Source organism: Cyanistes caeruleus, chromosome 9 (assembly GCF_971803275.1).
Source record: "Cyanistes caeruleus chromosome 9, bCyaCae1.hap1.1, whole genome shotgun sequence".
In the NCBI taxonomy this organism is placed as follows: domain Eukaryota; kingdom Metazoa; phylum Chordata; class Aves; order Passeriformes; family Paridae; genus Cyanistes; species Cyanistes caeruleus.
The window spans coordinates 2,820,592-2,843,342 of record NC_141709.1 but is presented as its reverse complement, the minus strand read 5'-3'; the positions used below and the strand labels follow the sequence as shown (position 1 = coordinate 2,843,342).

Below are 22,751 nucleotides of genomic sequence, written 5' to 3'. Positions count from 1 at the left end.
AGAGCCTCGGTGCCCGGTTTCTCCTCCTTGGAGCAGCTCACAGCCTCCAGCACCTGGATTTGCAGAGCCTGGCTGCAAGGCGCAGGATCGCTCAGTGTCACTGGAGGGAGGAGAAATCCCCCGGCCCCACCATGGCAGCACCCACTCGGCACCCAGCACAACGCAGGCAGTGCCCAGTATTTTTCCAGCCCGTCGGCTCGCTTGTCCCATCTCCCGCAACTCCGTGCAAGTCCCAGCCTGGATGCAAGGGGCAGCCGGAGCTGCCAGCCGTGTGCGCACACCCTGGGGACACACGCAGGTCCCAGGCCGAGCACACGCCACCCACACGCCCGCCACGGAGCCACAGGATCCTGCTCTGCCCCATGCCAGCCTCGGGGAGATGGCACCGAACTGCTGTTCCTCGAGAAGCTGGAGCCTCCTGGCCGTCACAGCCACCCTAGCGCGGACACAGCCACTGTACAGGCGGAATCCAGAGGGAAAATGGCCAGGGAGAGACGGATCTTCAGGCGGGAGGAGGGGGAAGCGCTGGCCAAAAACCACGCTTTGATTTATGGCCCATCTCAAGAGCCAGATCCCCACCCTCCCTGCGGGGACAGCTCAGCTAATTCCTCACCAGCAGCACCTTGGAGCAGCCACCAGTGTGCGGCAATCCCCTGAGGCTGCCCAGAACAAGGTGATTTTCAGGTGCTTTTCTCCTCCTGGAATTGCTTGGGCAAGGCAGAGCCACCGAGCATTGCAACAGCGCCCCAGAAAGCGCCTCCTTGCCATGCCAGCACCCCAGCTCCTGCACCCTGTGCACAGAGCCGCGGCTCCAACACAAAAAAAACAAACGTGGTGTTTTACCCACGGAAATGAGCTCAGGAACTCACGTTCAGCCCAAGTTCAGCTGTGGTCACCCAAATCTAACAGCTCAGCTGAAGCAAAAGGAAGCAGAGCAGAGGCTGGTGCCCAAAATAGCTCCCATAAAGGGGAGCTGGCAACGTAAAGCAGCGTCCAGCCCTCTTCCCTAGTGAGTGTTTCTTTAATCGGGACGCTGAGAGCTCCGATAGCTCCAAATTCCTGGAATTACGCCTGCTACCTGCTAATTTCCCAGTAACTTTGTCCACCTCTGGCTGCGAACGAGCCCAGATGTTGACGAGTGGAAGCAGCGGGGTGACCCCCGTGCCGTGCGAGCCTCGGGGCTGGCCAGCCCTGGAGGCAGCTTGGCAATGTAAACACCATCCCTCCATCCCAAAAAATCAACTCCCCCAGGCTGGGAGAGACCCCGCTATGGTGGGCAAGGCTGTGATGGCGGGAGGATGGAGCTGCCAGCCCCGGCAGGGTTTGGGCTTTGGGCTCATGGCCAAGCCCCCTTGCTCGCCCTGCACAAGTTGTTTACGAGCCAGCGGAGAAGCGACAGCCGCGGACCCAGCGCCCTCTCCCGGGAAGCGTTCCCGGGCCTCCTCTCTGGGCTCACCCAGCTTGTTTACAGCCTGCCTTTCTTCTCCTCCTCCTCCTCTTCCAGCCTGGCTTTTTTTTCCTTTATTTTTTTTTATTATTTTTTTTTTTTCTCGGGAAAGCCTGCTCAGGCTGTGCTTTGGCCCAGCTGCGTGCTCCAGTGACCCTCGGTGTCTCCAACACAACCCTCCTCGGGGAGCTGGGGAGGGCTGGGTGCCAACAGGTGACACAACCCACGGGTGGACTGAAATCCACCTTCAAAGGGCCACACGTGCAGCCAGAGGGTGAGACAATGTCCCCTTCCAGGGGCGAGTCCCAACTGGCACAGCTTTTTCCTTCTTCCTCCTATTAATTCGTGGGAACACCTTTATTGGCACGGTTTGATATCCTGAAAGGAGTGCCAAGGTTGGGAAGAGGATGGTGAGTTGTGAGGGTCGGGCAGGCTGGACTTTGCAGCCTCCTGCCTCCAAGGCAGCAGAGCAAACCCTCAGGGACAGGGCACAGCCGGGTCCCTGCGCTCCCCAGGGAAGGTTTGGGGATCAGGATGAGTTTCTCTCAGGTAGCAAGAGACATTCCTGCCCTTTTCCAGCTCCAGCCAGCAGCCAGGCAGTAAAGGATCAAAGCTTCCCTCTCCACTGTGCCTTGCTGGGGCTGTTGTGACTCATCCCTTATGGTGTGCCCCCCTCCATCCCTGTCCTTCATTTGGGAATGCCTTAAAATGCAGAAATATCACACCATTGTGTGGGGGGAAAGAGGGGGGTGGAAAATTGAGGATTAAATAGACGGGATATGAAATTTCTCACTGGCTCAGGCCATGGGGCAGGTGGCTGAGGGCTTTGCTCCTGCAGTTCTGGGACTTTCCCAGCACTGTGGGGCCATCTCCAAGGATGGCACCTCACCACAGATCCTGGGATCTCAAGCCCAACACATTGCACACCCAGACTGCTAAGCCCAGGTACCTGTTGGGTTTTCACCAGCCCTAAAGAAAAATTCAGAAGTAGAAAGGAATGTTTTGGTTTGTTGGGCTTTTTTCCAACGGAGATGTCACACAAGGAGGAGGAGTTGCCCATTTTGCTGTGATGGTTAGGTCCCAGGGGGAGGCTGGACACACCCAAAACGCCCAAGCCTCCTGCAGTGGCACAGCTGGGAGGGAAGAGGGATGAACATGACATCATGGAATCACAGAATGCATTGGTTTGGTTTGGAAAGGACCTAAAGGTCATCAAGTCCAACCCCCTGCAATAAGCAGGAACATCTTCAGCATCTCTCCTCTCCCCATGCTCAGCAGTCAAGACATTCCTAGACTGAGCTATTCCACTTGCATCCAGGGCAGTGCTTTGGGCTGGCAGGTCCTGCACGAGGAACTGAACTGCAGCCAGGTAACATCAGCCAGGGGCTGGCTGTCCTGGTGTTGCATCACCCCCATCTCTGCCCACCCCTGGGCACAGCTTGCACCCACGGCAGGTGGGCTCCCGAGGCTCTCCCAGCTTTCACCCACCGCCACCAGCAACAGGAGGGCTGGAAAAATCAACCCAACACCCGAGAGCAAGCGCTGAGCTGAGGAGTGACCGAGGACAGGGGATGAGTGCACTGGGGGACTGACCTTGTGCAAGCAGCAGTGGCCGACCGGTCTCCCCTGGAGCGCTTCAGGGGGCTGACGAAACCCCCCAAGGCAGGCAGGCAGTAGCTGCTGGCTCTGGCTGTGAGCAAACATTGCACGCTCCGCAGCAGGCCCATGCTCCCTTTGAAGATGCTGCCAGGGTCAAGGGTGGCCGTGGGCTGGTGGCCAGAGGGCTTTCAGCTTTCCAGAGCAGATCACCTGAGCTGTGCTAAAGGGCAGTTTAGGAAAGCAAATTAATAAGCAAGAGGTGCAGGCAGAGTGAGAAAAAACCCAAAACCCTCCCTCCCCACTCGGCTCACCGGGCCACGTGCCAGGATGCACAGAGGGAAGAGGGACCTTGGGTGCTGCCACCTCCCTCCCCACCCCTTTCTGAGCCACCTGGCTGCCTGTCCCCCCTTGCCACCCCTCCCAGGATCCCACAGCACTGCTCCATGCCCCAGCAGCCCCTTGCCCAGATCCAGAGGCATTCCCGGCGGGCAGCCCCTACCTGCTGCGCTCCGCAGACCCTGCCCGGGGACCCAGCGCCTTCCCCGAGCACGTGCTCGCCTTCAACAGCGGCCCGGGGGGAAGCTGGAAGATGAGAACGTCAGGGGCAGGCGGGATTTGAGACCTAGAAATTGCTTGGCTCGGTTCGTTCTGTACAAGGGTGGAGAATATCCCAGGGAGCGCTCAGCACATGCCTTTCCCCGCAGTTGGAAATCGGTCACACTGTGCATTGGCAGGGTTGTTTTTATTGGGATTTTTTTCTTTTTCCCCCATTCTCTCTCTATTTTTTTTTTTTCTTTTTTTTTTAATTGTTCACACTGATAAAAGCACTCCCAGCCAGGTTGGGGCTGTGTTAGCTGTGTGGCTGGCACATTAATTTCAGCCTAACACAACACACAGCTCCGTAAGTGAGAGTACAGAAATCCTCAAACCACTGCCCTAAGAGGATTAAGTGGTGAATCCGGGCCCGACATTGTAAATTATAAAAGGTAACAGCAAAGTGCCACTGACCATGTCCCTCCCTTGTGGCTGAATTAGGTCCCTGTCCTGCCATAACACGTACTTAACCCAGGCTGCTGAAGTCAACAGCCCCAGAGGCTCGGGTAAGGTTACACCAGTGGCTCTGCTTCAGCTGGAGGGGAGACAGGCGAAGGCAGAGCCTGCCACAGGGGCTGTCAGGTGTAAGGGACAGTCCCAAGCAAGGAAACCACAGACTAATGGCAACAGGCTCAAAAATACCCCTAAAGGAAACACCAGTGGTGTCCTTGCTGAGCAAAACAGATCTTATGCACTCAGGAGCATGGCAATCACATGTGAAAAAGAATTGTCATATGTTCGAGGAAGGAGTTAATATTTAAGGCTGAACTGGAATTCCTCAGGGCTTGGGCAACTCCAGTTTTAAGGAGCTGTGGGCCTAATGTCCTATATGTTTTCTATGAAAACAGGATGAAGCTGTACAAGGGGAAAAAAATCCCAAATCTTCCCCCAAAAGCTCATGGTGGGGATATAATACTTATGCAGGTTTCTGCACTCAGGCTGGAGTTCCCCAGATTTCTGTGTCCCCAGATCATCACCCAGAACCAGAAGCAATGCTGAGATGTTGGGGCTGTGTGGGAAACAACCACCACTCTCCTGATGGCACCAAAAGGGACAGGCTGGGCTGCTGGGGGAGGCTGTGAGTGGCCAGTGACCACAGGCAGTGAGGCTGACATCGTGTTTGGGCAGCCTTGGACTTTGCCACCGTGGGGGAGCGGTGCCAGCTGATGTTGAGCAAGAAGAAAAATCCCAGCTCCATCCCCTCTGCCACCCTAGGAACGTGAGGTTCTGCCACTTGTCACCTCAGGGCTGCCAAGGGAGGGCTGTTCCCCACTCCAGGGACAGGGGATGTGGGTGATTCAGGCTGGGGCAGAGGGGGAGTGAAGCCCTCCTGACGTATTTGGTGTTGCAAGCCTGCCCTTATCTTTTTGTGGAGTCCAGCCACTCCGAGCTCCCTTCTAAATCTGGGCTGTGCTCTTGTGCCCACCTCTTTTTTTCAAATCTTTTCTGCTTTTTCCACCCAGCTCATGTGAGCTCTTCTTGTGAGGAGACAATGTGCCCTGGGAAAACCTGGGAAGCTGCAGCTCCATCCTGCCAGACTTCTTGGGGAGAAAACTCCGTGGAAATGGCCCTGTGCCCTCTCACAGTGACCATGTTGGCCAATTCCTGCTCACAACCTTAATTTTTTCCTGGCAGAAGCCATCACAGTCCCACTGAGGTCAGTCCAGACCTGAATGAGCCACCCCAGCCTCTGAGGAGTCTACTGGGCAATCTGCTCAGTTGCAAACTGGAAAATGTGGGGTTTTTTTTCTAAGTTTTAACCTTTCTCTGAGAACCTTTGAGTCTTTTAGGTGTGAGACAGCCACCACTCCAGTTCATTCCTAACCCCTCCTCGCATCTCTTGGGCTCAGCAGCATAAATCTTTATGGATCTGTGATCAGAGCTCCTCCCCAGGGTCTTCCATAGCTCCTTCCCCCAGCTCCACCTGCCACCACTGGGATGAGCGGGTGTTTTGTGGCTCACAGCTGCCCCTTCCCCACATCAGTCTGGGTTTTGGCACAGTGACCAGCCCATATGGCCGGGCTGTGGCTGAAGGAAGGCGATTTTACATCCCCGAGAGGCTGTGCCAGCACTGGGGTTCCCGGCACCAGCCCCACCATCAGTTCAGAGCTGTCCCTGTCCCAAGCCTTTTGCTGGGATGCAGAGCCCTGCTGCTGCTGCTGCTGGGAACAGCTTCGCATTCCTGATTTGACAGCGCCACCTCGTGTGGTGGCCCTGCTTCTGGGGACACTGGGACACTGTGGGACACTGTCCTGCCCCTCTCTGCCTGTGCAGAGCCCCAGGACTGGCACCACGGCATTACAAAGAGCAGGATCAAACACCCACCTGGGGAGCAGGTTCCTCCTCCTGCCAGGGAAACAGGTCACTCCTGCTGCAGGACAGGTTCCTTCTCTTTCTCCTCCGTCTCCTCCTCCTCTTCCAGCTGGAGGGTCTCCAAGGTTGGGTCTCAGCCCCAGATCTGCTGAAGAAAAACGGCTGATAAGAAATGTGGGTTTGTTTGGGGCAGGCACGGTGGGGTCTCCTGCGAAATTCCCATCCCAAGCCGAGCAGATGGACTGACAGCGAGCACACCCAGTGCTGAGGTGTCTCCAGGAGCCTGCTTTGAAGGCAAGAAGTTTTCCCCAGCAGGGAGAGGGGAAGGGTTTCATTTCAGGACTGCCTGAGTGTGTCTGTGGGGCTGGTGATTTAAAAAGTGATATTTCACGGAATCACAGAGTGGGTAAGGTCAGAAGGGACCACCTGGCCCAACACCTCAGCTCAAGCAGGGTCCCCCGAGCTCAGTACTGAGGATTGTGTCCAGGTGGTTCTCAAATATCTCCAGAACATCTCAGGGCAACCTATCCCAGCGCTCAGTCACTGTCACAGTAAGGTTTTTCCTCATGTTCAGGTGGGAGTTCCTCTGTCCCAATTTCTGCTCATCCCAATGCTCGCAGCACTGAGAACATCCTGGCTTCCATCCTCTGGACACCCCCTCTTCAGGCACATACACATCTTTAGACACTGATCACATCCTCTCTCAGTATTCTTCTCTTCAGGCTGGGGGACAGGCAGGAGGGAGCTGCTGAGAGCCCTGTGGTCCCCAAGAGCCCTGCAACCCCCCAGGAGTCACCAAAACGAGTGTGTCACAATCAGGGTGGCACTTCGGAACACAGCACCGGAACACTGCACCATCATGATGACTGCTGGTGAGTTACCCTTTGCTGGGGGCTTCAGCCTCTCTAAAAACACCCCAAAAAGTAGAAAAAGTGGGGAGAAATAGCAGTATTAAGCTTTGAAATGAGGGTCTTCCCTCTATCACAGCTGTGCCTTCATGGAAGAGGACATTTCCAAGGGTATCCACCCAGCAGCAGGCTGATGCCAGCCCACCTTCTTTGCATCCAGATCTTTCAGACATGAATAAAACTTCACAGGGTGGTGGGAGGTTGGGCACTGACACTTGCACTGAGCCTTGGGTGGATGAGCTGTGTTATGGATGCCACCACGTTTGTGCCCAGCCTCTGTGAACCACGTGCCTTTGCCATTCCAACTCCCAGCTCCTGCATGCTTCTGAACCTGGTGCTTTTCAAACAGCCTGTGCCACCCATCCCTAGACACATTTCCCAGACTGTCCCAGCTCCAAACCCTCCCGTGTGCACACGGGACAAACTCGTACCACACATCCCCTAAAGCTGATTCCCCCAAAAAAACCTCCTCCTTTGGCTCACACTCATGTCCCAGCTGGCAACACAAAGCCCAGGTAACTTTTTTGTTCTCCCCCTGTAGCATCCATCGCCTCCACGGACGTGGGGCTGCTGCTGCAAGATGATGTTTTTGTGGACTTTTTCAACACCTTTCTGAACCTTCCCGTAAGTCCACTCTGCACCATGAAACCTGGGGCCTTTCAGAGCTCTCCTCAGGTCAACTTTCTCTGGCATTAGAGGCCGCAGGAAAACTGGGAATACGCCTCATTCAGGCTGGAAAATGAGGGAAACCTGAGGATCTCAACTTGGAGGTCTAAAAGGGAATTCTGTGCCCTTCTGTGTAGTGGGAACTAACTAGAACAGCTGGGCTCTGGGCTCCTCTGCCACCCTCCATCTCTTTTGGGTCTCCCTTTCTGTTTTGATCCAGGTTTTTGGCCAGACACCTCTTTACATCAGTGGCACGGGCCAGTGGTACCTGTGGCCAGAGCTCCCGAGCCACCTGGTGAGAACTTTCCTCGTTAGAAGGGAGGAGTGGGAGGCAAAGGGAGGAAGGGACAGGGCAGGGGAGGGAAGGAGCCGGTTTCTCACTGCCAAGGCCCCTCTCTGGCTCTCCTGTTCGTGCAGCTGGGCGATCATTTCAAACCCAGGCGTCATTTCGCTTGGAAGCCCTGGGCGGAGCACAAGCCATTTAAAGTCCTGCTGCAGTTTATGGGGTCTATCTATAAACACCGAGAGCTGGAGCGAAGGAGAGCATGTGTGGCGGCAGAGAAGGACACAAACATCAACCCCTTGCCCTGGCTTCCTCCCGAATTCAACAGGAGCCAAGCCCCGCTGGCCACCGGGCTGGCTCAGCCCTCCCTCCCCACGCTCGCCCCCGTTCCCCACAGCCTCCAGCGCCGCTGGCAGCGCTCAGATCCCAAAGCAAAAAGGAAACTGCTCCTCTGGAAGCTCCCGGGAAGCTTCCATGCCCCTTCTGGGAAGGCAGGGGAAGGAAGGAAGCCGTGCAGAGCTGGGGCTCCCACCTTGGCTGGCAGAGCTTTTGGGGACGCTGTCACTTGAGTATCCCCCCTCCCTCCTTCTGCCTCAGCACCAGGGTGGATTTCATCGCCACAAAGCAACAGGGCGCCTTCCCCAGCTCCTTCCCCTGTAGCAGGGACTTGTCACTCACCCTGATGGCCAGGCAGGAGCCGGCTCCTCGCTCCCAGCTAATCCTCTCCTTGGGCAACGCAGGATCCCAGCCCCGAGGCTTTACTGGCTTGGCTGGAAAAGCACAGGCTGCCTCACTTCTGCAAATCCAGCCTGTGCCTCCACCTCGTCCTCTGCCAGAAGCTGCTGGCTTTCATTCGCTCGGGGGAAGCAGGTGAGTCATCGCGGCACGGAGGAAATCGGATCGGCTTCTCCTCCGCGCCTGGGCTTCCTCTCCCTCCGGGGCTGTCACCGCCCGCCGCCTGCCCAGTGGGTCGTGCCTCTGCTCCGGGTTAAAAAGGCGTTGCACACCCCGTTTTTAGGGATGCAGCAGGTCCCGATGGGATGTGAGGGGATTTACTCCTCCACGCTATTAATAAGGGCTCGCTAAGTAACCTGCCTAGCAGGGTTTACCGAGGGGTGCAGGGGTGGAGAGGGGCTGGAGAGCATCCTGGGGGTACAGGAAACCGAGGTGCTGATGGTTTGGGTTTGCTGCTGTTGCTGGGCTGTGCTCTGTCTTACTGGCTACAAGTCTGGAGCGTGCTCGCTTTGCCCCTAAAATGAACTTCCTCAGTCCAGCCAGGACTGCCGCTGGAATAAAAGCTGTGGCAGCAGGAATGCAGATTCTCATTTCAGAAAAAGAAGCAATTCACCAAGGCTTTTCCCCAGTATATTGCTGCTTCTTCTCCAGTTAGGTTAAAACTCAAAGCTGGAGGAAATTGAGGGCAAGCCCCAAACTTGAGAAAAGATGGGCATTTGCAAGGAAGAGAAGCACAACAGCTGGACAGGCTGTCCCTGACAGGAGCGAGTTATCCTTGTAAACACCGTGTGTGCATCCCACAGCCTGCCCAAAACTCCCAGTTCAGGGTGATTTGCTGGTCTCCCTCCAGCAGCCTCTCTCAGGGTGGGAGCTGGAGAGTTTCCTTGGGATCTGGCAGGCAACCCCTGGTGCCATCTGTGCCCTCTGTCCCACAGCAGAGCTCCTGAACTGGCAGGGTGCTGACCAGTGGCTGCTGGAGAGGTGCATCAGCGGGAGCCACGGCATGCGGCACTTCCTCACCTTCATCCGAGGAACTGCAGGTGAGCACGGGATGTCCTGCCTGGCAGGACACTGGCACAGAGCTGGGGACATGGGTGAGATCCTAGGAAAGCTTTGGAAGGTGAGGCAGCAGCAGAGCTGGGAGGGAGATGCATAAGCGTGGCTTTTCTCTGCTGTGTTCCCTCTGTTCATCCAGGTGATCTTTCCTTCTGCTTCGTCCATCCTCGGGGCTTTCAGGGGTTCCTCCCGACTCCCATCCCTTGTCTGATCCGTAGGGGAAGAACTGATCGACTTCTGGCTCATCACTGAAAGGCTTCTGGGTCTGGACGAGTCAGATGGGAGTCAGAGGGACCTGTTCTTGTCCCTGCTTCAGAGGCTGAGAGCCACTCACCTGCGCGAGGGCTCCAGCGTCGTCACCCTCTGCACCACCATCCTTGGTAAGGAACGGAGAATCTGCCCTTCCAGAGAGGGCTGGATGCTCCCAGGGGGATGGGATGCCATCACCTGCTTGGTTTGACTGGGGAACAGCCTACATGGAGCCATCTCCCCATTGTAATTCCCTTCATTCGTCTCAGGATCTCTGCCGAAAGCCAGGCACATCCAGGCCCTCAGCACCAGGAGGGAGATCCTGAGCAAGATGCAGGAACAGGCCCTTTCTATGATCCAGAGTTACTGGCTCCCTAAATTCTTCGTGCACTGCAGGATGGGAATGGAGGAAGAGGAATCGTGCCAGCCTTTGCTCCAGGAATATCAGGAACGTTTATCACAGACCTGCTGGCAGGAGCCCCCAGGCCTTTCAGACCCTCTCCACACCATGCACATCAAAAGGAGTCAGGGTGTGTCAGGGCCCTACTGCAGCCAAAAAGGCAAATTAGAGATCTGGGCTCTGGTCAAGGAGGGGAGAGACAGCCAAGAACTGAAAATGGACGCTTTTTGGGTGAAACCAGAGAAGCAGCCAGGGCCAGCTGAGAGCACTGAGGGATTGTGTCCGGATGAGGATGCTTTGGGATCGATTCCCCAGCAGTCAGAGCATCCTGCCTTTGGAGGCAGAGGGGGAGGAACATTTCCTGGAAAACCTCAGTCCAGTGCAGAGCAGGATCTAGAAGACCTCTGTAAGGAGAAAGTCCTCTCTGACTCGCCTCCCTCTGCATCCCTTGCCCGGCTGCCATCCCTGAAAAAGCCAGTCAATACCTTGGATTTCCTTCCCTGGGCCCTGAGTGCTGAGGCCTGTGCGGGACGACCCTTCAGAGACTTCCTGCAGCACCAGAACAGGCCCATGGAGACTCATCTCCTGGACCTGTGGCACGACCTGGAGGAGTTTCTGCCCGTGGTGCTGGACTCCAACAGAGAAAACAGCTTCTTCCTGCGCCATTTGATTGGGGAAAAGATCTGCAAGACCTACCTGGAGGAGAGCAGCAGTGAGAAGCTTCCCTTGGAGACCAGGACTCTCATGAGTCTGTGGGACTATCTGATAAATGGAGAATTCTCCCCCTGGATATTCAGAGCCCAGAAGGAGATTTGCAAGGTACACAGGGGTGCTGGCAGTGGTCAGGCTGGGAGGTACAGCTGGCATTGGCACCCCTGTGGTGGTGTGAGGGCTATAGGAATGCTTAGGAATTGAAGCATTTGGAAAATTAAGAGGAAAAAGAGATTAGGAAGGGAAAATCTTACAGTCACTTTGCACTGGAGCAGTGCCTGAGATGCCCCAGGCCAGTGGAGAGGAGCATCCTCACTGGTTTGCTGGGCAGCAGAGCAGCTGTGAGCAGTCATTGAATATCTCTGGTGACCCTGGCTGGTGATTCTAAGGGATGGGGATGACAGGACACTTGCCATCCTTTTGCATCCACCACTGGTTCCAGCACAAGCACAGTAAAACCCATTTAGAAGGCCATCCCTTGTGGGCAGCCCCAATGGGCCAAGCTGGATGTGCAGGCGTGTTCCTGGGAAGTTGTGAGCCACCCGTGGCACCAGCACTGTGACCCTGCCTGGGGACAATCCCCTTTTGCTCCTCCTCAGGTGCTCTGCAGCCTCTATGAGGAATTTCTGGCCGTCGATGACAGGACGTTCCTCCAGTTTATGGTAAGGGGGGTGCACAGGGGCATCCTCAGGGGGGTGTGCAGGCTCTAGTGGGGATGTAAAAAGCTGGGGGGAGAGAGAGAGAGGGAAGGATGGAGGGAGGAGAAGCCCAGCATTAGCTCCAGTGGTCTGGTATCCCACCATATTCCCAGCCAGCACAGAGGGGGAAGAGGCCATGCAGCCTTTTAGCCTGTGACTCAACCACCCTCAAGTTTTCCACATATTTTTTTTTCCGCCAAAAAGGATGATACAAGAAATCAGAGTCACACAAGCACTCTTCCCAGGTTATTATTCCTCCTGGCATCAGAAATCCCATAATACCTCCCCCCAAATTCCAGCATTACACCCAGAAACCTCCTTGCAGACAGAACCTCCTGAGCATCCCACCTGCACTGGTACCTGCACAAACCATGCAGGCAATTTTTCTCACTGCAGATGGTGTTCTTCAGAACAACTGTTTTCCCAAAACGAAATGCAAAATCAGCAGCTGATCCTGGAAATGTTAAGGAGAGGCTGTCAGGGCTTGTTGTCCTCAAAGACCTGGCTCCCAGAGTCTCAGCCAGTGAGAGCTGGGCATTTTGGAAAAGTCAGCTGGCAGCTCCCAACCCTGACTCATTAACTGCTCTTGGTGGGAAGTTAATTAGCTGCCCAGGTTTTTAAGCATCTCTTGACAAGGAGATCTCCCCTCTGAGGCCAGAGCTGGTCTGGGAGTGCAATTAGCACTTCAGCAGGCATCAGGGCCGTGCTGGCTGTGGGCACCATCCCCTGAGCCAAACTCCTCCTGCTCTGGAGTCAGGGGAGCTGCTGGGGGCTTAGCAGGGTTATTTTTGGTGCCTGCTCTCAGCTCTCAGCCAGAAACCTCAGCTCCAGCGCTGCTGCTTGGCGAGCTGGCCAAGCTGTGTGTCTGTGGGGAGAGGCAAACCCCGCAGGAGGGTTTTGGGGGAATGAGGGAGGCACTCCCAGGGCAGCAGCTGGGGCCAGCCCGGGTGACAGCAAACGACAAAACAGGACATGAAGCTGCTGGGGACACCTTCAGGGTTGTTTCCAGCCCTCCTGGAGGATGATGAACCCTTCAGGAAAGCTGCGAGGTCGTGTCTGGCCTACCTCTGACTGCCTATCCCCGCCACTTCCCAGCTGGCTGAGATGAGCTTTGTGCTCACAAAGATTCCTTCCAGACTGCTTAAAGCTCGAGTAGAGATCTAAACTGGGCAGGTTTGTGGTTTGAGGGGCTGTAAAACACGTGGGCACAGCGCTGGAGACGGGGAAGGTGCTGGGTGCCATCGGCCTGCTCTCTTCTTGCCTCAGGCTCCAGGGATGGACGTCCCCATGGCCGAGGTGCCAGGCCGTGCTGACAGCACAGGAAAACATTTCCACCTGTCCCAGAGGATGAACCAGTCCCTGAAGCTGAGCCAGGCCTTGCACGGCACCAGGAGCTTGGAGGAGGTCTCCTCCAGGCACTGGCAATTGCTTGCTGCTCGGGACCTCCAGAAAGGGGGCTCCATCCAGGCAGAGCTGGAGCTGCTCCTGGGCAGTGATGGTAAGAGGAGGTTCCCAATTCCTGCTGTGGCTCACCTTGGCTGAAGCCAGCATGTTTGATGCTCTGGTGGTGACCAGGGGCCCTAAACAGGCGATGGGCATCATGGAGTGGGTTGGTACAGAGGGTCTGGGAGCCTTCATTTGTAACCAAAGCTTTGGAAGTGGCCTAAGGGCCGAATTCCCTCCTGCCAGTACCAGGGGCACCAATGCCACATCCCTGCACTGGCCTGGATCAGATGAAGGCTGCAGAAAAGTGACCGAAGCCCAAAGCCAGCAGTGGCTCCTGCCACCCCACTTCCACATTTTGTCCTTCTCCTGAGGATGCTGGGACTGGCCATGCTGGTTTTACTGGTGCAACCCCTCAGCTTTGTTCTGTCATGCAATATTTTGGGAATGACACCAATCTTCTCAGCACCTGTGGTGCACTGAGGGTGACATCAGTCATCTGCAGCACCCCTGTAGCTCAGTTTTACCCAAGAAATGCAGTGTCATGGATAGATCATGGAACAGGGCACACAAGGGAAGATAACAAAACCCAACCCTCAGAGGCAGTGCTGATGGGCTGTCATAACCAGAGGTAATGGATGTGGGATCTGTCCCCTCTCCTCTTTCTCATGCAGAATTACAGAGGATTATGGCAGATGTGCAGGCTGTGGGTAGCCCAAGCAAGGAAGAGGAGCTTCTGCAGCTCATGAGTACAGCATTTGGTGAGTCCAGTCTGGGCAGGCAAGAGGCAGGGTGGGCTCCCTAACATTTATCACCCTTGGGGGTGCTTCAGGGACTGGGCAAGCAGGAGGCATCATCTGATGGAATTTCTCCAGCAGGAAAGGCCTACCCAGCCACAACAGGTTGTGCTCTGAGGCATTAATGTAGCCAGGGAGGGTGGGAGTAGGGGATTTCTCTGAAGCAGATGCTGAGGAGGTAAAACCATGAGAGCTAAAGAGCTCCCACAGTGTCTCCAGAGCCAAAATCACCGGAGACACCATGTGGAGGCTCCAGGGACCAGCTGTGTGCAGGCTCTGGCTGTCACCTGAGGAAGAGGCCAGCCCTGTTTCTGTCCCCACAGCTGTTGCATCCGAGAGGATTGCTAGAGAGAATGCTGATGCTGCTGCAAGAAAGAAGGCGTCTAGAAAACGCAGGTCTGGCACCTCGCAGCACAGAGCTCCTTCCACTCTTTCAGATTTCTCCCAGTTTCCAAACTGTTCCCTGTTTGGTCATTTGGCCCTCTCAGGCATAGGTGGCCTGTGGGTCTAAACTGCAGAATTACCAGGGATAGGAGGAAAGTTAACACTCCCCACCCCCAGTTCAGATTTACTCTTCACACCTTGTGCACCTCTTGTGCACTTCATCCTCAGTCAACCCCCAGAATGCCACCTGGGCAGCGCCCAGATTCCCAGAAAAACCACTTAAAATCACACTGTAGCTGTACTTAAATCTCTGGATTTACATCTCACCTCCTGGGAATGCTCCAGCCCTGAGTACTTACAGCTTCACCCTGGCATATAAAGCAAATGGAAAAGTGATGGTGAGCACCTGAGCTGAGCTGATTTTCTCCAGTTATACAAATGCACCCTGCCCAACATCCATCCCACCCCAAGGGGCCAGACAGCAGCTGCTGGAAATGCTTTTTTTTTTGGCCCATCAGCCACTACATTGATATTCCATCCCTCACCCCAAACCTACCAAATCGCTTCTGGGCCTGCAGGCTGCTGGACTAGAAAAGGAAACACTGCAGATAAGAAGGACAGACACTCACAAGGTGACCACATGCAAGAAGAGAGCCCAGGGGAGGGGATCCAGTGCCCTATACCATTGTCCAACCTCCTCCAGGAACAGAAATCCAGTGGGACCCCAACCCCAGGGCTGTCCCCTATCAGCTGCTCCCCACCTTAGCTCCCCTTCCATCAAACCAATGCTCTCCTCATGCCTCTGGCTGCCCTTGATGCCCTCTCTGCTCTCCCATCTGGCAGGTTTGAGGAGGATGACGAGGAGGATGAGGAAGAGGAGGAAGGCATCCATCAGAAGAAGAAGAAGAAGAAGAAAGAGCAGCAGACACAGAAGAAGAAACGGAAGCAGAAGGAGCAGCAGCAGCAGGAGGAGGATTTGTTTCCCTGGAGCAAAAAGCCCAAGTCTAGGCGCCGCCAGCACGTGCAGGAAGAGGGAGCGGGACAGAGGATGGTGAGGAAAGATCCTGTGTGCTGGCAGGCTGAGGATGTTTGAGGGTGTTTGAGGATGCCAGGCAAGAAAGAGAGGAGGTGCTGTGAGACAAGGGATGTCACCTGAATGGGGTGAGGGGGTCAGACTTGGAGAGCTGCAGAAAGTCAGCAGGGAAAGGCTCCCTCCTACAGGCTCTGGAGTCCTGGTTGAGCGATTCACACCATCCCCTGGGGCCACCAGGGAAACTGAGGAATACTGGAAAGCAAAGATGATGGCTGGGTCACAAATCCCACTGCCAAGGCTGCTCCAGCTCACGGTGGTGGGTCCAAACAGGAGGGCTCAGCCCCAGGGCTGCAGCTCCCTGTGCCGTGTCTCTGCAGGGATGGGCCTGGGATGCCATCCGGGAGCTTGTCGGGAGCTTCTGCAAGTTCCAGAGGGAGATGAAAAATCAAGAACGCCGTGCAGAATTTGAGGAGTTTCTCCGTCAGGAGCGAAGAAACGAGAGGGAAAGTATGTGCAGTGTCCTGCCACCCCTTCTCCTCCCTCCCCAGGACACCCCTGGGTTTAGGCAGAGAAGAAAATGGAGAAAACCTATCCTTTACCTCCCACCACCATGACTTAGTGCCCCGTTATGCTGTTGCATCTCTCTCAAAAAATGTTGTATATGCAAGTTTGCATCCCTGCCAAACAAAAAAAAAAAATCCCAACCCAAAACAGGAAATGTTAAATGGAGCTAAGGTGAGACAGGCCAGAAAAATAAACAAAAGGAAATTGTTCTCTTGGCAACAGGGAGCTGACCTAGACAGAAAGCTTACACACAGGTGTGAGAGGAGGTTGGAAAAGCAGTTAGAAAAGTAATCTACTAAACACACAGAAATCCTATTTAGAGAGAATTTTGTATATGAGGGAAACAAGAGATTTCTTCCCTTTCATCCTCACTCATTATCTTCTTGTGGGCTCTGTCAGAGCCAGGCCAACAGCTGGACACACCAGCAGGCTTTAGGAACTGTTTCCCTATGGAAACAGGGAACATAAACATTCTGTGGGTGCAAAGAGGAGGAGGGATGGAGGAAATCACCAAGCTAGAGGGGAGGGTGTCACCCACAGAGGTAGAAAGGCCTTCAGCAAGTTGCATGAAGGAACAGGTGAGGTGAAGGAGCAAACCCAGTGCTGGACAGCAGGACACAGCATCTCTTCCCCTGTCCCAGACTTGCCCATCAAGGAGAAGAAGAAGAAGAGCAAAAGTCCCGCTAAGAGCTCCCGCTCCCGCAAGGGCAAAGCCCAGCCGCAGAAGGTGACGCTGGTAAAGCGCCGCATTTTGGACAAACAGCTCATCATCATCAGCTTCCTCGTCGATGACCTCCGCTTTTACCTGGAGATGGACAAGTAAGTTCTTCTTCCACCACGTGTTCAGGTACCACTGCAGAATCCCAGCATGGTTTTGATGCCTGGAGAAGGCTGACTAGGACAGAGGCTGGACAGAGTTAAGAATAAAGCAGGTATTTATTGAAAGGCCTTAAAGGACACACCTCGGGCAGTACAAGAGCCTGGCATGGGCTACTCCCAAGATGGACCTAAAAATGGTCACAAAATGGATGATTGCTCATGAGGTCTCACATTTTTATAAGTTTTGGTCCATCTGCATATCAGGGTTAATTGTCCAATCACTGCTTCAGGATATGAAGTCACATCCTTTTTGTTTTCTCTCTTCAGTCCAGTGATATTTCTGCTTTTGGGCCTGAAACTTGTAATGATTGTCCTTGGTATCAAGTTGGAGAAGGAATATTTTTGTCTACCTGCTCTGTGAAAAGAGCTCGCTAACACTTAATATGAAGCTCAAAACTACACACCTAGGCAGCACAGAATATGAAAAATATGAATGCATAAAACTTAATGCATCATTTCCTGGGTTAGAAGGGACCAAGGTCATCTCATTCCAACTCCCTGCCATGGGCAGAGACATCTCAGGTTGCTCCATCCAATTTGGCACCTGCCTCCCTTGGCTCTGGCTCCAACCCATCTCTGATGGCGACCTCCAAAGCCTTAATTTCAGCCTGCAGTCATCCCCTGGCTCAGGGTTCCTGTTTGAAATCCTTTTGGTCTGGTAGTCCCAAGCAATCCAACATTTTTCCCACACCACTCTGGATGTCCCAGTTGTGGTGGCATTTCTCCCTTGACTTTGCCCACACTCCCAGCAAACCTGGAAGAACAATCCATGGCCAATGGGCACCAATCCTGCAGCCAACACCCCCACAACAGGCAAATCCCCAGCTTTCAGTCCTTTTCTTTTCCCAAAAAGGGAGAACATCACCTGCCCCAGGTGAATCCTGTGACCACGAGGGTGGCAGAAGAGGGAGGTGGCTTTTCATACCTCCCGTGTCACTGTTCCACACCTTGAGGATTGCTTTTCCTGGCCAAGCAAATACCAAATTAAGCAAGAACACGGCTGTCTAACCTAGAACTTGTCTCAGAGCAAGACCCCACATGCCTCTGCAGGTTTTCCAGGTTGGCTGACTCCATAGGAGCTGTGGCACTCCACAAGATGCGGTCAGAAAGGCACGTCGCCTTTCTCAGGAAGAAACGTGAAATCATCAGCAGACTTTTCCTGAACTCTGATCTCCCCCCCAAGCTGCGGGTGAGACCCCAGGACCCACCCAGGAAGGCTGGAAGCTGCTGCCTGCTCAGCTGGGAATAGTGGTGGGGAAGGAGGAACAGGCAGGGGTCTGGATCTGCTGGGGGGGGCTTTGGGGTGTCCTCTTGAGCTTGGGGCTTCCACATGGGCTGGGAAGGATGGGAAGCAACCCCCCACCAGACCCTGATAAATTGAGAACAAGCATGTGGATAAGGGTGGGAGAGATGGGGATGAATCTCCAGCATTACCTGCTGGACAAATGCCAGGGCTGAAGCACCAGGATGGTGCTGCACACCACCAATCCAGTCCTTTCACTCTTCAGAGGCCAGTGTCACCATCATCCCCTCCCCACTGCACCCACCCCATCTCCTCCCAGTAGCTCTGCCATCTCCCCTTTGGAGGGCACTTCCCACAGAAATCCAGGTGGGATCCTGCCCTTGTGCCTGGGGCAATCAGCCAGGATGGAATTTGGGGCTCTTAGGGACTGCTGAGGTGGGGTCAGGGATAGAAACCTGGCTGGATGAAGAAGCCAGGATGGCTGCAAAGTGCTTTAGTATCTTCTGTGCCCAGGTCAACATCTCTGAGAAAGAGAGGGATTTAATCTGCCGTCCATCTTCCAAGGGGCCACTGACCCGGGCTATCTACCACAACGCCAAGGTCACCCTCTTCCCCATCCTGATGTACTTCTGGAGAAGGTACCTATCCATCCCCTCTGTCCCAAGGTGGAGGAGGCTCTGGGAATGCCACCCTTTATCTCCAGCCACTTGTTCCTCTGCCATGCTGAAAACGCAGATCAGACACTCCCCTGGAGCTCAGCTAGAATTGTCTCCTTGGAGCTTCACTGTCTCTGGTGTTTCTCACGCAGGTTCTGCATCTGGAAGGTGATGAGGAGCTTTCGGGCCTACCAGGAGGACAAGAGCTCTGAGACCAATGAGGAGGACGGGAGCTTTCAGCTCACCAAGGGGGACAAGAGCTTTTTGGGCCAAAAGGAAGAGAAGAGATCACGGGAGCCCAAGGGAGACAAGAGCTCCTGGGGCCAAAAGGAGGAGAGGAGATCACAGGAACCCAAGAGGGACAAGAGCTCCTGGGGCCAAAAGGAGGAGAGGAGATCTCAGGAACCCAAGGGAGACAAGAGCTCCTGGGGCCAAAAGGAGGAGAGGAGATCTCAGGAACCCAAGGGAGACAAGAGCTCCTGGGGCCAAAAGGAGGAGAGGAGATCTCAGGAACCCAAGAGGGACAAGAGCTCCTGGGGCCAAAAGGAGGAGAGGAGATCTCAGGAACCCAAGAGGGACAAGAGCTCCTGGGGCCAGAAGGAGGGCAGAGTTCCAACCACTGCACGTCCTGGAAAAACCCCCTCCAAAGTACCCAAGATCCCCGGTCCCAAGAAGCTGGTGGCCATTCCCTCTGCTACACGTTATGCTCCAGGTTTGTTCTTCCAGTGCAGAAACACCCAGAGCTGACATCTTTTAAGTTCCCCTGAAAAGACCCCCTCCTTCACACAGCTGTGAGGGTGTATGTGGTGCAGGCCTGCTGGGAAAGTGGAATGGAATGGGTTTTTTCCCTGTCAAAATTGGTCAAAACTCTCCAGTGGGATTTTAGAAATTTTCTTTGGTGAATAGGGAAGTGAGCACAGAGACTTCCTGAGCAAAGAGCTGTTGCATAATTCCTATTTATTTTAATAACCAAGTTAAAAATACTCAGGCACACCCCCTGAAACAGAAATAAAAACCCCCAATCTTTCTGGCTGCAAGTCAGATGGGAGCAGGAGAAGGAGAACAGCTGTGCAGCCAAACACCAGGCACGGTGGCATTCCATGGAGGGTGCTTTGAATATCTGGAATGGAGAATAATCCTCCATCAGGATGTGAGGTGACAACTCCAGGGAAAGAGGTGTTTTTTCTTCCTCATCCACTTGTTTAGTTGCAATACACTGAATAACTCTAACAACTGAATAACTCTGAACATCACAAAGTGATGCTGAGCACTGTCAGTCTGCCTGACAGCCTGCTCCTTGGCTGAATATTCATTTGGAAATTGTCTAATTGATTTTTGATTAAAGGGGAAACCAAAATAGGCACATACTAATCTTGCTTTGACGGATGAGTGGGCGTCAGCAAGCTGCTGTTCTGCTCCCTGTCATTTATCACTGTCAAGTTCTGGCTAAAAGGCAGCAGAGTTCGAGGATTTGGATGGCACCAGGCAGGTCCTTGAGCTCCTGCTCCACAGCAGGGCTGAGGTGACAGAGCCCTGTGCTCCAGGAATGCCAAGCCGTGTCCATAGCTCAAACCACTTCCCTATTCCCAGGGAAAACATCCAAGTCTTCAGCATGGGTCTCCACCTTGTTACAGAGCCTCACTGCTCTTCCAGGACTTTCTCACTCATAGTTGTTCTCATGCAAAAGTCATGAAGAAAACCCAGGAAAACCTCATGTATCACACATCTGTTCCAAGCTAGTGATAAGCCAGAAGCCTTGTGTCACACCAGAGCTACTGGTTGTGTTATACAGGACAAGGAGAGTGTTTGCCAGGTCCTGCAGGGAGCAGAGTGACATTTAATTCAGATTAGAGTTAGGAAGTCGTTTTTTACACTAGAGGGTGGTAAAACACCAGTACACGTTGCCCAGAGAAGCTGGGCATCCAGAATATTTCCCATCCCTGGAAATATTCAGGATCAGGTTGGATGGAGCTCTGAGCAACCTGATCTATTTGGGGCATTGAAAGGTCCCTTCCAACACCAATTATTCTGTGTTTAAATCAGTGCAAACTGCTGCAAGGATTGTCACTGTCCCAAACAGCACAGCCCGTGTTTAACTGCAGCCACAGAGTCTGGGAGCTGCTCTGGATGTGTAGAAAAGGCTGTGATCTCCCCAGAATTGGCTTTAATTCCACAGGGACTGTCCCTGGCACAACAGTCCCCAAGCCACCGCTCCTTGCTGCATCTCACAGGGACGAGTAACAGGAGCCAGGCAGAAAAATAAAATCCCTCAGCTTGCCTGGCGTGTGGGGGACAAGATGTGTGGCCCAAAATAGCTGCTCTTTCTGACTGTGCTGATGTCCACACCAGTTCCCAAGACATTTTTCTGCACCTTATGCTTTCACCAAAGACCTTTCTCTATGGGTCTTGCTTTTCTAACCTTTAGGTAAAAATGTGCTTTTGAGCTGGGGTGGGGGGGGGGGGAGTGTGTGAAAAAAAAAAAACAAACTTTGTTTTGTTGCCTTTTAAAAAGCACCAGAATTGCTGGGGGAAACACCTGAAATCACAAAGAAAGCCTCCTCTCCCCCACACTGTGCTCTTGCCTTGTTTTGAGGGATGTGCAGGCGCGGTGTGAGCAGGGCTGGGTGGTGGCAGGCAGGGACCCATCTGCCATCACCAGGCATCACTGTGGCTGCACTGCCCGGCCCCAGGGCACGGCCACCAGCACTGGGGACTGTGGTGTACCAGCACCAGCCCGGGAAAATGCTGCCCAGGCAGGCACAAAGCCTGGCACACCTCCCCATCTCCCATTTCTGCCCCCCAGACTTGCCACAGAGCCAGGGCGGGTGGGACATGGCACTCCCACCCTGCAGCCCCCAAACTGTTCTGCCATCAAGGAGACCTCAAGGTCTTGCTCAGCCATCCTTCCTTGTGGACTCTGGGCAAGAGTCAAATGATTGAGGGTCCTGCTGTCGTCCCTCATTTGCCATCAGAGCTCTCCATGTCCTTTCCCTCACCAGGTAGAAGGGCTGTCCTCATCTTCACGCTGTCAGGCGGCCTCGAGCTCCTGCTGCCACGGCCCGAGATGATAAAGGAGCCTTCAGAGGAGGAAAAAGGTGAGCCAGTGCTGAAAGGGGCCCTCCTGCTCCTGAGGGCTGCAGGGATGGGAGCTGCAGGAGGATGGAGGGCTCCCTGCAGCAGCCCATGGTGGAAGTTTGTGCTGTTGTTGCCCTCAGATGCAGGTCCCAGCGAGGAGAAGAGGCCCTCACTCAGCGAGTCTGCTCCACAGGGCGGGTAGGTACTCCCAGAGGTGTTCCCCTCCTCCAAACCCCACACCACAGGCTGTGGCTCCCCTAAAATCCCAAGGGTTTGTGCAGGATGCTGGTCAGCCCCATCAGCTCCAGTAAGAGTCGCAGAAAACTCCCAGCTGCTGCATGTCTCCATGCCCAGAACTCCTCCCTGGGAACATCCCTGATCCCTCTCCATGCCCAGAACTCCTCCCTGGGAACATCCCTGATCCCTCTCCATGCCCAGAACTCCTCCCTGGGAACATCCCTGATCCCCCTCCATGCACAGAACTCCTCCCTGGGAACATCCCTGGTCCCTCTCCATGCCCAGAACTCCTCCCTGGGAACATCCCTGATCCCTCTCCATGCCCAGAACTCCTCCCTGGGAACATCCCTGATCCCTCTCCATGCCCAGAACTCCTCCCTGGGAACATCCCTGATCCCTCTCCATGCCCAGAACTCCTCCCTGGGAACATCCCTGATCCCTCTCCATGCCCAGAACTCCTTGGGAACATCCTTGATCCCTCTCCATGCCCAGAACTCCTTGGGAACATCCCTGATCCCTCTCCATGCCCAGAACTCCTGCCTGGGAACATCCTTGATCCCTCTCCATGCCCAGAACTCCTTGGGAGCACCCTCACCTTGCCTTCAGCAACAGCAGCCACTGCTGCAGCATCTCTCCCTTCCCTGCAGGAACGAAGAGAAGCTCAGCCCTCCCAAAACAGCACCCACACGGGTGGAATCTGAGGAAGTTGAGCAGCCTGGACACAGGGAATCATCTGAAGTTTGTGAGCAATAAGACCTAAAAATAAAAGCAACTCACAGCA

General features: G+C 54.5%; 2 protein-coding genes across 6 annotated transcripts in view; one reads left to right on the top strand and one right to left on the bottom strand.

Annotated features, from left to right (window-relative positions):
* Positions 1-6,761, bottom strand: part of GLUL (glutamate-ammonia ligase) — a 12,502-nt gene extending 5,741 nt beyond the window's left edge. The window contains exons 1-4 of one of the 2 annotated variants that reach the window (XM_023931768.2): positions 6,628-6,761; positions 5,966-6,098; positions 3,546-3,628; positions 3,041-3,266 (exon numbers count right to left, since the gene is read on the bottom strand). In XM_023931768.2, coding sequence (XP_023787536.1) covers positions 3,041-3,174 — 134 coding nt within the window. In that variant the 5' untranslated portion in view covers positions 3,175-3,266; positions 3,546-3,628; positions 5,966-6,098; positions 6,628-6,761. Of the gene's footprint in view, positions 1-3,040; positions 3,267-3,545; positions 3,629-5,965; positions 6,099-6,627 lie in introns of those variants that run through there. The other variant, XM_086901487.1, reaches the window with a different exon arrangement.
* Positions 6,745-22,751, top strand: RGSL1 (regulator of G protein signaling like 1). 4 transcript variants are annotated; one of them, XM_023931764.2, is made up of 20 exons: positions 6,745-6,825; positions 7,403-7,485; positions 7,748-7,822; positions 8,551-8,680; positions 9,484-9,585; positions 9,820-9,981; positions 10,120-11,069; positions 11,561-11,623; positions 12,926-13,157; positions 13,777-13,863; positions 14,223-14,295; positions 15,127-15,334; positions 15,694-15,823; positions 16,522-16,699; positions 17,810-17,948; positions 18,516-18,640; positions 18,811-19,370; positions 21,658-21,753; positions 21,874-21,931; positions 22,618-22,751. In XM_023931764.2, exons 1-20 carry the CDS (start codon positions 6,813-6,815, stop codon positions 22,721-22,723), a joined length of 3,570 nt encoding a protein of 1,189 aa, XP_023787532.2. In that variant the 5' UTR covers positions 6,745-6,812; the 3' UTR covers positions 22,724-22,751. The 4 variants fall into 4 exon arrangements, with proteins under 4 accessions (XP_023787532.2, XP_023787531.2, XP_086757605.1 ...); XM_023931763.2 differs by having other exon boundaries at positions 9,481-9,585; XM_086901479.1 differs by having other exon boundaries at positions 6,818-6,972; positions 9,481-9,585.

What these genes read in the sequence shown, in the direction of transcription:
- RGSL1 (XM_086901479.1), top strand. Translation starts at nt 6,951, where the DNA reads ATGGAAGAGGACATTTCCAAGG. An exon ending in GGAAGAGGACATTTCCAAGG is followed by an intron (nt 6,973 to 7,402) that starts GTATCCACCCAG and finishes CTCCCCCTGTAG; the next exon opens with CATCCATCGCCTCCACGGAC. An exon ending in CCCAGAAGGAGATTTGCAAG is followed by an intron (nt 11,070 to 11,560) that starts GTACACAGGGGT and finishes GCTCCTCCTCAG; the next exon opens with GTGCTCTGCAGCCTCTATGA.